Raw genomic sequence first — 15,933 nt, 5'->3', positions numbered from 1 at the left:
AGTATGACAGGAGGTTTACTCTTGGGGTGCTGAGTGGTACAAGCTGGGTACAAGTTGAGGTTGCTACAGGGCTATAACTCCTGACTATTGAGATGGTTGTCTGCATGTCAGTGAGGCCCAGCAGTGCCCTCTCTTTGTCCCTGGTCCACACAGCATACATGGCTGGCAGGAACACAGAGATGCCTATATCCTGTCTCCTGGACCCTCTAGGAAGATGCTCTTCTATAAACACATTGTCTGTATCCAGAGAAAATGAATGTGTTTCATGTGTTTTATAGTTGAAGACACATGTAGCTGTTAAGCAGGGCACTGATACCCAGCTGGTAAGACAGCTCCTACCCTGAATCTTCTAGAAATTTCTTTTAAGGTGGGCCTACCAGTTAAGTCTCCCATGGATCTGGGGGGTGTCTTTGTAGCTGGACCTCCCACAGGATTGTGAATGCCTTCATAGTGGTCTGCCCATGGATCTGGGAGTGTCCTTATGGTGGGCCTCCCATGCATCCATGAATGTCTTCATGGTGGATTGCTTATAGATCTAAGAGTGCCCTTTTAAAGAATGACCACTAACCTCTCTCAGAGGTCAACTACTGCCCTCAGCTGAGCACAGTGACTATCATCTGTGATCCTAACAGAACATAGGAGGCTGAGGCAGGAAGATCCCAAGTTTGAAAGCAGCCTGGGCAATATTACTGTCCTAGTTTAAAAAAAAATCATTGCCCTAGATATACGTATAATGTGTGTGACAGATCCTCCTTTCACCCATAGGTGCACAATCAGCATCAGTTAGAGGTCATGTGCACTGTTAAATGACATCATCCAAACTGGCCATCTCTGGTGTGTATAGCAGTGATATTTATTTGTTAAATTTCAAGTAATATGAAAGGACAGAAATTTTAGCCTTTATTCTAAGCTATATGAGTGGTTTTCAAAATGCCTATCAATGGGTCATGAAATTAGTTTACTAGTGCACAATCAGCATTCCTCTTTCTTAATAGAATATTCCAGAACAAAATAGAAGGGCTCAGATGTAGCCATATGTAATAGCAGTAATTGCTTTCTTGTTGCTGTAACAAAAATGCCTGACAAAAGGAACTTAAGCGAACAATGACTTGTTTTGGCTACAGTGTGATGACGCGAGCCGTCAGGTCTGGGCAGGCAAGGTAGCACGAGGCAGCTGGCCACACTGGCTCTGCAGACAGGAAGCCGAGAATGATGAGCGCTGGCCCTGGCCTCACTTTCTGCTCTTTATTCAGCCCATGGGACGCTGCTGCTTGCATTCAGAGAGGTCTGTCCTGCTTTCATTGCTGTTGCTGTGATAAAAAATACCTGACAAAAAAGTAACCTAGGAGAGAAAGGATTTCAGGTACAGTTCATCAAAATAGGGATGTCAAGGTGGCAGGAACCTACAAGAGCTAGCCACACCACATTCACAATCAAGGGGAGAGTGAATGTACACATGCTCGCTGCTCAGCTCGCTTTCTCCGCTCACACAGTCCAGGATGCAAGCTCAGGGAGCAGTGCCACCTTAGTAGGCCAGGTCTTCCCCTGCCAATTATGCTAATCAAGACAATCTGCCAAAGGCATGCTCACAGGCCAACCTGGTGCAGACTGTCACTCGTTACACTCTCTCTTCCAAGGGTGATTCTAGATTGTGGCAAGTTGATATACCCACAGCTCCTCAGTTAAATCTCTCTGGAAACACCCTCAAAGACACATCCAGAGGAGCATCTTTTAGGCAGTTCGATTCTAAAACTAGTCAAGGTGATAATGACGATTAACCATAACACATAGTAAACCTAAAGATTGTTTTGTAAACTGTTGCTTTTCATGTGTGTGTGTGTGTGTGTGTGTGTGTGTGATAAAAGCAGTAAAAGAAATATACTTCTGATTGTAGGTTATGGTCAAGAGGCTGATCTAAAGACTGGTATAAGAGGAGATTCTTGGTCCCCATAGGTCTGGCTGCAGCACTGAAGCATTTGGGAGACCTTCCGGCCCATTGTGTTGAGCAGAGCCTTGTCACAAAATACAGGGAGGGCTCAGGAAAAAGCAGGTCCTGGTTGGTATGCACCCCTGTCCTAGACATTGTACAATAATTCCATCCCCTTCCTGGGGCCCAGCAGGAGACAAGGAGCTTAAGATGGAGCTGGCCTATCTGAAGTATCATGGTCCAAGTATGAGATGGATGTAGTGAGTGGGTACATGAGGTGGTCTGGAACCCTGCCTCACACATTCAAACAGCTTGTCACTGCTAGGCCATTCTCAGTCCTCTGGCCACACTGTGGTAGTTGTGTGTTTCAGGTTTCTTTTACTTTTATGGCTATTGAGATGCCATGGCCACTGGGATGCCATGGCCACTGGGATGCCATGGCTACTGGGATGCCATGGCCACTGGGATGCCATGATTACTGGGATGCTATGGCTGCTCAAATACCATGGCCACTGAGATGATATAGCTACTGGAATGCTATGGCTACTGAGATGTCATGGATACTGGGATGACATAGATACTGGGTCATGAGCACCAGGATCCCAGGCAGCCTGGAGGAGCAGGACTCAAGCCATGAGGAACTTACGACTTTGCCGCAGAACTACAGATTGACGTGGGATGTATTAGTCAGCTTATCATTACTGTTATAAAATACCTGAGAGAATCAAGTTACAAAGAGAGAAGGTTTGTTCTGTCTCATACTATTGGAGAATCTTGGAGAATCCACTGCTAGTGCTGTTGCCATGGGTCTGTGAGCAGCAACACAGCAATGGTGGACGTGCATGGCAGACAGAACCACTCATCTTACAGCTAGGAAGCAAGGGAGGATGAATGAAGGGGCTGGCCTTCCCACAGGCACCACTGAGGGCAAATTCTCAGAGACATAAGACTTTTCCATAAGGCTTCACCATCTGAATGTCCTTGGTGAAGATGAGAGGGCCAAGCCATTTATCCCATAGGCTTCTGGGAGATATCTAAGATCCCAAGTATAGTGGTGGCCCTGGGCTGCAAATTTACTGGAGCAGCCAGCAGGAAGGCCATCATCTGCCCACTATCTAACCCCCAGCCTCCATGGCCAGTCTAGGTACAGTAGAACCTAGCCTGGCGTGCCAGGTTGCCCATGTGCTCCCTTGACTTCCCATTAGGCCCTGACTTTGGCAGAGATGGGGCCTCAGATCAGGAGCAGACCTTCTAAAGGCATCATCAGATTGCTTGTCCTGGGACACGGGTGGCCTCTGGATTCACATGATCTACTGAGGAAGGATGGAGAGCTGCCTAGCAATCTAACCGGCTCTGTGGCAGATGCTCTGAGGAAGACCCGAAGGGCCCTGCACCTTCATTTATCACTTTACCCACAGTTCCCAGCACAACACATTAGTGTGCCCACATAGAATGTGAAGGTTCTGTTGCTAAATTACACACAGCCTACAGGAGCCCCACAGGAAGCAGGTTTTTACAACCATTCCAAATTTAGCATATTTAAAAGTCGACTTGCCGAGAGGTTTAGAAGCTGGCAGGTTACATAGCTAGTGAGGGATGCAAACACATTCCAGACCAAGGCGAGTGGATCAGAGGTCCTACCTTTTACTTCCGGGCCATGCTGACTCTACAGAGCTCCGCCTTGCTGGTTCTTAGTGTGGAAAGTGGGCGCTGTGCTATTTATAACCCTGAACACATAGATCTCATTTTTTGCTATCTAAGCATACACAGAAAAAGTACCTCAAGCCAGTGTGTCTTCATCAGCGGGCCAAGTTCTTCCACTGTCTAAGCTACCACCCAGGTGAAAGGACAAGAGACCTGGGTCCATGCCTCCACCCCAAAGAGCTGTTGTTAAGGCTATGCAACAGAATACCCTCTCTGGTCCAACTCCAACCTTGAGACATGGTGCGGAGGGAGGCCTGGGGTCTGCAGGCTCTCTAAGCAGATACTTGTCCTTAGATCTAAGTCTGGGAGAGCTTGGCCTTCATAGGTAAACAGTTTGTCTGATGATGATGATGATGATGATGATGTGTGTGTGTGTGTGTGTGTGTGTGTGTGTGTGTGTGTGCGTGGTGCTGTATTATGCATTTTGAAAATACACTTGGAGAGGTGGGGGAGATGGCTCAGTTGAAAGCATGAGGACCATTGTTTGAACCCCAGAACCTAAGTACATGAACATGGTTGTGTGATTATATCCCATCACTAGAGAGCCAGAGACAGAGGGATCACCAGAGTTCACTGGCCAGCCAGCTGAGCCTACTTGGTGAGCTCCAAGGCAGTGAGAGATTGTGTCTATAAAAACCAGAGTTGATGATACCTAAGGGTGACCCCTGAGGTCACTGCTTGATTTCCACATGCCTGCCCACAAGCACACGTACCTAGAGCACAATGCCTTGATTATGGAGGAAAGTGAGGCACGTGGATAATCCTGAGACTCCGTGCAGGAGCCTTGTCTGACCTTGTGCACAAGGTATCAGTGTGGATGCTCTTCAAAGCCCTCGGCTGACAGAATCAGATAAGCACAGGGCCCATTCACTGTGTCCCAGACATGCACAGATCCTTTGTCCAGCCCTTTGCTGAGCCTGTCTGTCTGCTTCCTTCCCAACCCATGACTAGGTTGGGAAATTAAGAATTTTCTAGAGGAAAAGGACTCCCCCATCTGCCGCCCCCCCATACTTCAAAATCACAGGCGTGACAGGTTTTGCACACATTCCATGGGGCACATGTTGTGTTACTAACACAGCATCAAGACATTGTACAGGTTTTGCATCTTTCATGTGATAAATATATTTTTTTTACTGTCATGCTTGAGAAATGGATTTTATTTGAAAATGGCCTATTTCCTTTGATGGCTGCTTTGACATAGCTTCAAAGGCCTGTCGCAGACAAATCTACTTTTCCATGCTGCAGTATAGCCATGGCTGCTGGGCTGGGAGATTTATGACTGAGAAATGCCATGAGGAGAAGTCAGTCAGTGGCCAAAAGCTACTGGGAGCTGTGGCCAGCTCATCCCTGGACTGTCCTGGCTGGGTACCTAGGGACATGTGAGTGAACCCCAGATTCACAAGGCTGTGACTGAGTCCAAACTGCACTGAGATGTTTAGATGTGGGTTGTTGAGTCGAAGTACAGGCCCCAAATATTTCTGCTCAAGTTGAATTGTTGTGAAAGTTGTAGTGTTCTTGTCTGCTCCTTGCAGTAGCTGACTTTGATGATCTTGCTGCATGTGTTGAGCGGCCACTTGGAGAATGTGCTCATCTGCTCTTGGGTTAAGCCTTTGGGAACTATTGTAGGCTGTAGCGCGCCATCTCTCTCTCTCTCTCTCTCTCTCTCTCTCTCTCTCTCTCTCTCTCTCTCTCTCTCTCTCTCTCCCTCCCTCCCTCCCTCCCTCCCCAGTATATGCATTCATGTGTGAGAATGTGTGTGTATGCGTGTACATATTTACTGTACATGAGTATGCTTTTATGAGCATGCACATACACAAGTAAATGTGAACATAGGTGTGAGCGTATACCTATGGAAATGTGTGTTTGCATGGGTGTTTGCACATGCCCAGGTTCATGCCTGTGTGTGCTTGTGGTTATGGGGTGTACATGTTCATGTGCAAGTATGAGAATAAGTGTATTGGACATGTTTGTGTACATATGTACAGCCAGCAAGTGCAGCATGGTGCAGAGTGGCACCGGAGCCTGGCTAGTAGTCCCAAGCCCTTTCTCACCTGCATTGAAAAGCTCACCTCACTGCCAGCCTACCTGGCATCAAATTGTAGGAACTTCCTGTAGATCTGTTCCCAGACATCTGCCCTTAGTGGGGAGCTCTGGGGGCAGAAAAGAATTTCCCAGGTTGCCCTGGGTGTTGGCTCGGGGATGGCTGTTCACAGGCATACTGGAAATACCCATCTATCAGAGGCCATAGCTGTTTTGCAGGGTCCTCATGGCTAATGGAAAGCACACAGCAAGGAATGGGGGCATCCAACAGCTTGGTAAGCCTTCGTAGCCCTGGTTTCCATCGCTTCCTACCTCTGTGGCTGGAGTAAAGCCCTTGGCCACTTTAGGCATGGGGGAACTGAGCTGTGGCTCCAAGGGTCTGTGTGAGATAGGGCCAGTGGCATGTTAGACCATGAAGGATCTTTGTCATCACTTTGTGTTTATAGATGAGAAAACAGAGGCCCTCAAACCTGTCAGCCATGCCTGGTGTGCGGCTAAGAGTCAGGACTAACTAGAGAGCAGGCCTAGGGTTCCCACTAATATTCCCTCCACCTCGTATGTCACCACATGTTCATAATGAGACCCCGGGCCACAGCCACAGCATCACCTGTCTTGCATGAATGCGAGTTCTCATGCCCACATAGCCCTACCGAACAGGAGAGCTTGCTGCTGGGTACCAGGGGCCATAGGCTTCCCTTTGCCAGCGTGTCCCAGTGCTGGGAAAGGGTCTGACATGGGGCCTGTGTCTTTCTCCCACAACAGATCTGTGAGTCCCCATTAGGAGAAATGTGGCCCTCAAAGGCCAGCAGGGTGTGTCCAACAAATTCATCCCAGGAAATTGATGCATGGACATGTGGGTGCTTTATGTGGGAACCTGAGGCGTATATTTAGGAGTCTGGGTGTTCAGCTCCTGGCCGTCATCTCTCGAGGAAGGAGAATGATGGTGTGTGCTTCAGAGTTCATCATATCTCCCTGGCAGAATTCGAGGAGTAAAGGGTGGTTTTAAAGAAGTAAGTAATGGCATCCATAAATCTAAGTTCCTAAGATACATGCATTTGCCACTCCCTAAAACGAGATTTTTTTTTGCATGTACTTTTTATTTCATCAGCTTAGAGGATGAAACATGAGCCTTTTTATAGCAGCTTTCTTGTGCATAATTTCTGGTCCACTCTGTTTCCCTGTCTGTGCGTGTGCACACGCGCCAAGCGTTGGCTGTCCCTGTGTGTGCCAGACATCTTGGCTGTGAGTTCAGCCACACCTGTACCTAGAATCCCTCTGTGGAGGGGTGAAAGGACTCAGTCAGGAGTCTGTCCAAGCTGCTGCAAAAGGCCATTGTCTCGTCCTTTGCCACCTGATATCAGCCCAGTCTTTTCCTAGCAACCCCAACTAAGGCCTGGCAACCCCCTCTAACATCTCGCCCACCTGACTGGAGTTGTACCTCGTGTCCTCATGGATCCCTTCCAGAATGCGAGGCCAGGCAGACTCTTCCTCTACCTTGCCCTGCTTGGAGACAGCAGCCCTGCCCAACTGCTGCCAGATGCACTGGGCAGCCACTGTAGATGCTTGGGCTGACGGAGCAGTGGACTTAACAGCTGGAGTTCCTGTTCCTCACTGCAGTCCTGGGACAAGTCTTCAAATCTCCTTTCCTCAGTGAAGGGAGGTGGGGACCAAGCAACTGAGGTCCCACTGAGGTGTCTGCAGAATAATGACCACTCAGAAATCTGCCTGTCTCCATTGCTGGAATCTGTGAGCATCCCAGCCCCTGTGAAAACGGGAAGCCAGGCTGCAGATGAAAGTAAAATGCTTAATCTGGCTGACCTTAAACTCGGAAGCATCCCGAGCCGACCACATTCCCAAATGACTATAAGGTTCTGATGGGTTGGGAAGCAGAAAGCAGAGGAAGTCAGCACGCTGTGATGAAAAAGGCCTCGCTGCCTGAAGCCAGAGTCAGGGCCAGGACTAGGAGTCTGTCAGCCTAGAGGCTGGAAAAGGCAGGAAGTGGGTTCTCCCAGAGCCTCCAGGAGGAACAAGCCTGCCCACGCCTCGGTGAGACCCCATCACACTCCCACTTCCAGAATTCTAGGATAATAATAAATGTGTGACCTTAACAGCCACAGGTCCCTGGGCCTTGCTTCCTCTGGGACCAGGACAAACCTGGGATTTGGACCTGAAGGCTAGGTGTTAGGAGGAGGGAGAGGGGACCACATCTCAGGCTGGAGGTGGAACAGGGGTGCTGCACAGTGGGCCCTGTGCTGTAGGAAGGGTCTTGACACTGACTATGTATGCCGCCTCCTTGGGTAACTCATGAAGCTCGTCCTCATGAGTGGTGTTGGGAAGACTAGAAACCCAGTTTAGGTTTCCTTGGAAGGGCCCAGCATCAAGGTTCTTAGGGAAAATGGTGAATTGTTGCCAGCAAGAAGCTGGCACATAAGACGTTGCTGAAAGCTGCTGAGGCAACTGTTTGCTTCTGGACATTTCATTAGCCTTTTGATTTTTTGTTCTAAATAAAGCATGCTCAGAGGCATCTTAGGAGTTGAAGGAGAGTTTTCTAAAAATCACTGAATTGGACATTAAGCAGGGTTAGCATTGTGGTATGTGAATGATATCTCAGCAGGGTTGCGTAAACACAGGGAGGTAGGGGAAGGAAACCTGCTTAAAGAGTCCTACCCAAGTGACTGGAAAGGTGGCCCAGTGGGCAAGAACACTGTCTACTCTTCCAAAGGACCTGGGTTCAATTCCCAGCACCCACATGGCAGCTCACACCTGTCTGTATCTCTAGTTCCAAGGGATCTGACACCTTCACACTAATTCACATACAATAAAATTAAATTAATTATTAAAGAAAGAATTCTACCCAAGGTGCTCAGTGTCACCTTTGCCTTTATTTGATGCTTAGCTTTCACCTATAAAAAGGGGTAGGGGGTATTCATATGTCTATGTGAGCATATGCCACACGTGTGCAGGTTCCACAGAAGAGGGCACCAGATTCCCCGGAGCTACTCAATTAGATGCTGGAAACTGACCTTGGGTCCTCTGGAAGATCACCATGTGTTCTTAACCTCTGAGACACTTCCCAGCCCCAGATGTCATCTTTCTGAAATCTGAGATCACAGGATCCCTTACAGCACCTTGGCAGGTGGCTCCCATTCACAAGGACAAGAAATAGAGAATTGAAGGGGCTTTGGGTCTTCCTCAGGGGCCATGATTAACAGGCCCAGGACTGCTCAAAGAAGGGACTCAAGACATGCCTGGGAGGAGGACCAAGAGAGAAGACCATGTGCCCTCCAGTTGAGCTTGAGACACAAGTGCCTGGAGAAGCATGCCCTCAGGATCTGGGCCACTTGTTGTCCCTAGCCTGAGTATTGTCACCAAGTCCCCAAAGGCCACGGCTCTAAGGGTGAATAGAAACATCAGTGACTGTGGATATGGCCCCTGGCAAAGCTAGGCCACTCCTCACTTACTCTCACAGCCACCACAGTATCTGCTCTGCTTGTGAGAGGGATGCCAGTAACTGAGTAAAACCACAAGGAATGAGGCAAGCCCACCAGGTTCCCTCGGGAATCCAACCAGGCATTGAGAAATGAAGTTGCACTCCCAGAGTGTGCTGTCCAACCTGGATGGCAACTAGGGGGGGCACTCAGTGGGGTGAGCCACACTGTCCAAACACAAGCCACTTGACCTGCAGCAACAGCTATGCGCCAGGACCCCTGTGACAACATCTGGGCAGCAGGGATGAGTACTGGGTTCTGCTGAAGAGGAGGTCTGGGCTACAAGCTCTCTTGCAACCCCTCCAGAAAGCCGCCTCTGAGTTTCCACTTGCAGCAAAGGCGAGAGCTGGAAAATGCCTTGGCTTCCCACCCCGAGGAGCTCCAGGGGTATGGACTTGGAGAAAGGTACAGGCAGAAGGGGTCAGGGTTGATCCGCTCTGCAAGCTGTGTGTCAATGTTGTTACTCTGGCCTGGGTGCTTGCCACTTCCAGGGCCGGCTTCAAGAGGCTCAGCAGGGCATCCACCTGTGGTGCTGGCTGGTGCGTGTCAGATTATCCTAGGCTCAAAGCTTTGCGGGCGCTTCCCTTCTGCACTTCTCTCTTGCCTCAGAGAATCAGCCTGGGGGAGGTTAGGATGTCTCTACAAGGTTCCACTCTTATTTGTGGGTGTCAGGCTCTGTGGGTGTACCTCTGAGACAGTATTATAGCATGTTCTGGATTACTGTATTATCATCAGTAGAACTTTCTGGAATACAGACCATATACAGTGAGGACTGGGTGTTACCATAGATGAACTGATGATCTAGGAAAGTACCCCCATAAACCTGTCATTCTGTTTACAGTGGCCTGCGTATGAAGGGTTTGAGGGAGTGGAGTGATAGTCAAAATATGCTTGGTGTTGTGTGTGAAGGCACACACCTGGAATCTGAGCACTTGGAAGGCCACGCAGGACTGCCTGCTGAGACCCTGTCCCAAGAAGCAAGCACACTTGCTGGGAACCTAGCAAGCCACAGACACTAACCACACTATAAAGGAGATGGCTTGGTATAGTGCAGAACCCAGGAGCTTCCGGCTAGGCCGGGGATGCACCCAGACTGCTGGCTGGCCAAGAGGTCTGAGGGCTTCTGAGAAAGAGACACTCAGACGGCCTCTGAGCTTCCACTCTTTACCCCGCGTAGGCATGCTCACAGCTCCCCATCAGTGTGTACGAGCGCAGGCCACTGAGTAGCTGCTGAGTGGGGTCTTGGTCCACTGCATGCCGATGGGACTGCGGTCTGGAGGGATACGAGTCAGCTCCCACCAAGCTCCTCAGTGTCTGATGCAGCACCTCACTATCTGCTTTCCTGTTGGGTACCAAATGGCATCTGTCCCCAGGCCCTCAGCGTGGCACCACACCTCCTGCTTTGGCTTCTTGGCTTTTGTTGTGCCCTCCTCTGGACCTGTCCCTAGGGTGATCTTGTGGGTCTCCCTTGTTCCTTGTGGTCCAACCCAAGCACATTAGCATCTTGGAGACCTCCAGAACCCACGCATGGTCACACATGACCTCCAGAACCCACGCATGGTCATGCATGGTCATATACGTTTCTAAACTCAACACTGTGAGAGGCAAGCATGGGATTGCTGGGACTTGCCAGCCACGAGCTTAGATCCAAACTCAGTGAGACCCTGTCTCAGTGGGGTCAGGCAGAGAGTGATAGAACAGGATGGCCAAAGTCCTGCAATGGCCTCCACATACCTCTATGTGCACATGCACACACATGGATGCATATTCTAAACAAATACTAAATACACTAAATTAAGAATGATACCAAAAAAAAATTAACTGAAGAGGTTCAACACTTTTGTGTGTGGGACTCAGAGAGTCCAGAGGCCCAGTGTCAGAGGGATGCAGTCGCTGGGAACACCTCTGGGTGATGCTAACCAAGACGGAGCTGGTGGATGCTGACCCAGCAGGACATTCTGGAGATATAAGCAGGAATGACAGGTCCCTAGGTTGCTGGAAATGTCACAGGCGAGCCCCGGGTCACTTTCAGTTCCCACCAATGGTCAGAATGTCACACACAGACACATTAATAGCACCTTCAGTGGCTGACTAGTGTCCCCCAGGGAGTCCTCCTCCAGGAGCCGTCAATGGGTCTATAGCAAGCACCTGGGAGACTGAGGCATCTCAGAAGGAACAGATGTCACACATGTCACACTAGAGACCAGGAGCTGGGAAGGGAAGGGGGTGCCTAGCTTGCACCCCCCAGGCCTTGGTGACTCTAGTTTGGTGGGACACTCCCCAAAGACAACTTGGATCAGTGTTCTGGAGACACTGGATGTGGCCACCACGTTCTCCTCTGTGCCTCCCTTCAGAGGAGGGGTTTTTAGAAGTCATCACTGATTCTGAAGCTTTGGGGGTGAAGAGATTAGGGGGGAGGGGAAGAAAAAGAGAGGATAAGAGAGGAGGAAAAAAGAAAGAGGGGATGGAAGGAGGAAGGGGCAGGAGAAGAAATACGGAGACGTAGCCTTTTTCCTTCACTGTCTCCGTGTTTCCAGGGTAACAGCTCTATGCACTGTCCTGCTCTGGGTGCCTGGGAGAAGGTGTTAGGTGATTCTCAGGCATGAGAGACCTACCAAGGGCCCCTAGAGTACAGCTGAGTGTCTAGCAGTGAGCGCCTTCCATGGAGGCACCTGAGAAATGTCTGTTACCCACATAAGTGGACACAGTCACTGGGTCAGTGAACTAGATAGGAAACTGACCACACACAGCCCCTGCCTGGCCTTCCCTGCTACACACTCCCACTTGCCAGCAGGCTCCACTTCTCTTTTGCCCCCTGAAAGATTCTGGGAGTCTGAGCAGGCAAGCAGCGGCCTTCTGACCCCTCCAAGAATTTTCTGCTACTCACTTGACAGACTGAACACATGTCAACATAAAGAAAACCACACACACACACACACACACACACACACACACACACACACACACACACACTAGAATTTTATGCAGCCATAAAAAACGATGAAGTCATGAAACTTTCAGGAAAATGGATGTAACTAGAGGTCATTATGTTAAGTGAAATAAGCCAGACTCAGAAAGACAGATGTGGTATGTTCCTCTGAAATACAGGATCTGGATTTAAATTTATATATGGGGTACGTGTGCAAGACACGAACGGGGCTATGGGAAAGAAGGGCGTGATCTTGACAGGGAAGAGGGTCCCGAAATCCTGAAATAGATGTGCCACAAAAGACCAGTAGAATGTTTGGGGGAGGAAAGGATCCAGCCAGAGGTGCAAAGGGGATGACGGAGGAGGGCAACGGGAGAGGGTAGCGGACAAGAACAAAGTAGACTGGCATATCTGCATGAAAATGTTGTCACGTAACACATTATATTGTATGCTAATGTGATACTTAATATAAAGAATGGAACAAATATTGTTTCCCTACTTCCCTTAGTTCGTGTGTGTGTGTGTGTGTGTGTGTGTGTGTGTGTGTGTGTGTGTCCACACGCATGGAGTACATGTACGTGCAGGATTGTCTGAATATGTGTGGAGACCAGAGGGCGTCCTTGAGTGTCACTCCTCAGGTGCCATCCATCTTGTGGTTTTTGAGACGGTCCCTCGGGTAGCCTGGAACACGTTATGCAGGCTAGAGTGCCAGGGCAGTGAGCAGCAAGGGCCCGCCTGGCTCTGCCTCTCTAGCACTGGGGTGACACGCGCATACCATCATCCTTGGCTCTTTTTAGATGGGGACCTAGTTCAAGCCCTCAGGTTTGCAGAACTAGCACGTCACCAACTGAATCACTCCCGCCTCCCCTCCCGGAGTCCTCTAGTTCCTCTGTAAGAGCTGCTGGTTTCACGATAGGGACACAGCGCTGTAACCTCGGTGGCTATCATTTGTACCCAATCTGAGTAACAAGGTAGGGACGCAGCGCTGTAACCTCTGTCTTCAATCTGTTTGTAATTCATTATTATGCAACACAGGCCTAATTGTGAATCATAATTTTTTCATTAACTGATCTCATTTTACTTGGTAATATCCATTTAGGCATTTGAGAGCAATAAAACTCTATTTCTTTTAAATATTATATGATTCAGTTGGCTCACTGATTTAGATTTTACTACCCCCCATTTGAGCAAATGAGTCATCCATCTTTACAGTGGTAACGAGGACCTTCAAGATCACACAAGCGGGCCTCATGGGGAGAATGCGCAGGTGCCCCTCATCCTGGAGTGGAACATTCTGGAACTGGGCTGGCTACGACATCCTAAAACGTCTTGGAAATGCACGCATGGGTCATACCGTGCTCTTCAACAGATCCTAACCTGCTTGGTGGATCTGAGTTGGTAGCCATTGGGGGGTGGGCCTCTCTTTCTCTGAGGAGAAAGGGAAGGGAGGGTGAGGGAAGGGGTGTGAGAGTGGGAGCGGGAAGAGAGGAGGGAGGGGCTGTGATTGGGCTGTAAAGTGGTAAAATAAATAAGTTAATGAAAAAAATAATAAAATTAAAACCAAACAAACAAACAAAAACTGACAATGAGATGGCCCACCTTGTGTTGTGGGTCCCAGCCTGCTGCTATGCACAGGCCATAAAATATAGTGGATGGTCAACTGTGGGTGTGGGAGCAGGCCTCCCAGCGTGGAATCATCCTAGCTCTTCTGCTTTCTTCTGCATGACCCTGGACACGTGTGTGGTGCTCTCTGTGTCTCTCACTGAAGAGGCTCAGTTGAGATGAAGGGGTGTGGGGGACGTGCTTAGGAAAGGGCCCTGGCTTATGAGAGTAGTAAGCGCTTGTCTAACGTTAACTAGTTATGCCTCCATCCTAAGGGGGTGCTCAGAGCTCTCAAAAGAGAGGTTCTTCACGCCTATCCTCTGGAGTCTGGTGGACAACCAAGAATCCCTTTATGCCTGTGCGCATCTCTCTTACTCTCGTTCGCCCCAGCATCACCTTTCTCGGGTCTGCTTTCAGAATCACAGGCTCACTAAGTCCCTTTCACTCTGTGACAACTGCAGAACACGTCTGGCCATGCTGAACACTTCCTGCCTCTCAAGCCCTCTGGTATGTCCAGAGAGCCTGGGAGCTTGAAACTGCCCTCTGGGGGGCCAGGCAAAGTCTCTCCTCCAAGATGAGTTCTTAGTAGAGAGGCTTAAGAGTTGCTGGCCATCTGGGGCACTGAGTGTCCTGACCTTGAAGACCTGAGGGTCCTGACCCTGTCACTAGCCTGTGCCTTTAGGGATGCTGTGTACCTGCTAGCTCCACACAGACAGCTGAGGGGACCCAACAGGTGCCCTATAGCTGCCTCTCCTGGTCCCGACTTACTTCTACATGCCCTGGTCTCTGGCCCCAGGCCCTGGGCTCCACCTCATATGTTCATGGCATAGGGCAGCATGTCCAGTGGGCTAGACATCTCTGCCTATTGTCACTGCTGTAAGTGAGCTTCCTGAGAGTCTGCCCCAGGACACTAGTTTAAGTCTTGGCCAATCAGCTGTGTGGGTCTGTTACCAGTAACAAGGAGAGATTGAAAGATGTCCTCTTGCTGCGTTCCTTCTGGGTCCCATTGTGAGCTCACTGGGAGACATACACTTACCTAAGTGCTTCGTGCGTTATCGTGTGCCATCCTCACTGGTCTCAGCTCTCTGTGATCTGGCATGGGCTTGGGGAGGCTGCTTCTTGCTGTGGCCTCACAGCTCATTAATAGCGGAACAGAATCTGACCATGCAAATCCCAAGCCAGTGTTCCCACTAGGAACACTTGTGGGGATGCTAGCAAAGCCTGAGCTGCCTTTGACCCTGGAGGGGGCTGCCTCCACGAACCCAGCAGGAATCCAGGGGGAAATTCCAAGAGTAGGTGGCAGATGGCTATTACCTGTGTCTGGATGTCGCTGTCTGGGCAGGCAGAGACAGCTGGGGCATGGATGAGACAGACACAGGACTGGGGATGAGGTGCAGGAGCGCAGGCCGCCGGAAGAAGCAGAGGCCCACTTAGGTGGCTGGGCTAGTACTCTTGACAGAGAGGCAGACTGGAGAAAGCAATGGTTCCGTGCTGGACCATGGCGTGCCAGGCTTACAACCATCACCTTCTTGGCAGCCTCTCTTGGGTACATTTCTGTAACCCCGAATGTGATGGTTAGTGCATGGATGGTGTGACAGACTCACGGGTGAATGAATCTTTGAGAATGGATGAAAATGCAGTCTCCTCACTCATCGAGGAAGGGCTATGTGAGGAAAGAGAAGGGACTGATGTTGGCATATACAGGGTTACTCTCTGATCCACTGTCTCCTTGTCCCTTCTTTCTCCAGAGGCTCCTGCCAAGCCTGAGGAGGCAGAGGCTGAGCCCTTCACAGACTCGTCCCTGTTTGCACACTGGGGTCAGGAGCTCAGCCCCGAAGGCCGGCGTGTGGCCCTGAAGCGGTTCCAGTATTACGGCTACAACGCCTACCTCAGTGACCAGCTGCCCCTCGACCGGCCCTTGCCAGACCTCAGGCCCAGTGGGTGAGCAGTCAGGGGCAGGGCTCTTGTTGCTGACTGTGAGGACATGGGTACTCACAGTGGTGGGAGCAGAGCCAGGCTGGGGGGGGGGGCGGTGTCCGGACTCTTGGCTGTCTTTCCCATCTCAGCCAGAGCTTACCCTCGCAGCCTTTGCTCCCCCTTTGCTGAATGGGGGACAGCTTCCTTCCGTGAGAGATTTTTGGGATTAATAACCCAAATTATCCCTTAAGGGCACCAGAATCATCCAGCAGCCCCACTAATATGTCATTTTAAGCCAATTAGCTGCGATTTTTTTTCTCCTTTAA

General features: G+C 50.0%; 1 protein-coding gene across 1 annotated transcript in view; it reads left to right on the top strand.

Moving 5' to 3' along the window:
• GALNT18 (polypeptide N-acetylgalactosaminyltransferase 18) overlaps nt 1-15,933 on the top strand; it is a 296,749-nt gene that overhangs the window by 138,861 nt on the left and 141,955 nt on the right. The window contains exon 2 of the mRNA XM_084772992.1: nt 15,439-15,631. Coding sequence (XP_084629118.1) covers nt 15,439-15,631 — 193 coding nt within the window. The remainder of the gene's footprint in view (nt 1-15,438; nt 15,632-15,933) is intronic.

The sequence above is a fragment of the Acomys minous genome, assembly GCF_964271855.1.
Source record: "Acomys minous genome assembly, chromosome: 2".
In the NCBI taxonomy this organism is placed as follows: domain Eukaryota; kingdom Metazoa; phylum Chordata; class Mammalia; order Rodentia; family Muridae; genus Acomys; species Acomys minous.
The sequence above is the reverse complement of the archived record's forward strand: the minus strand, read 5'-3'. Positions and strand labels throughout refer to the sequence as shown.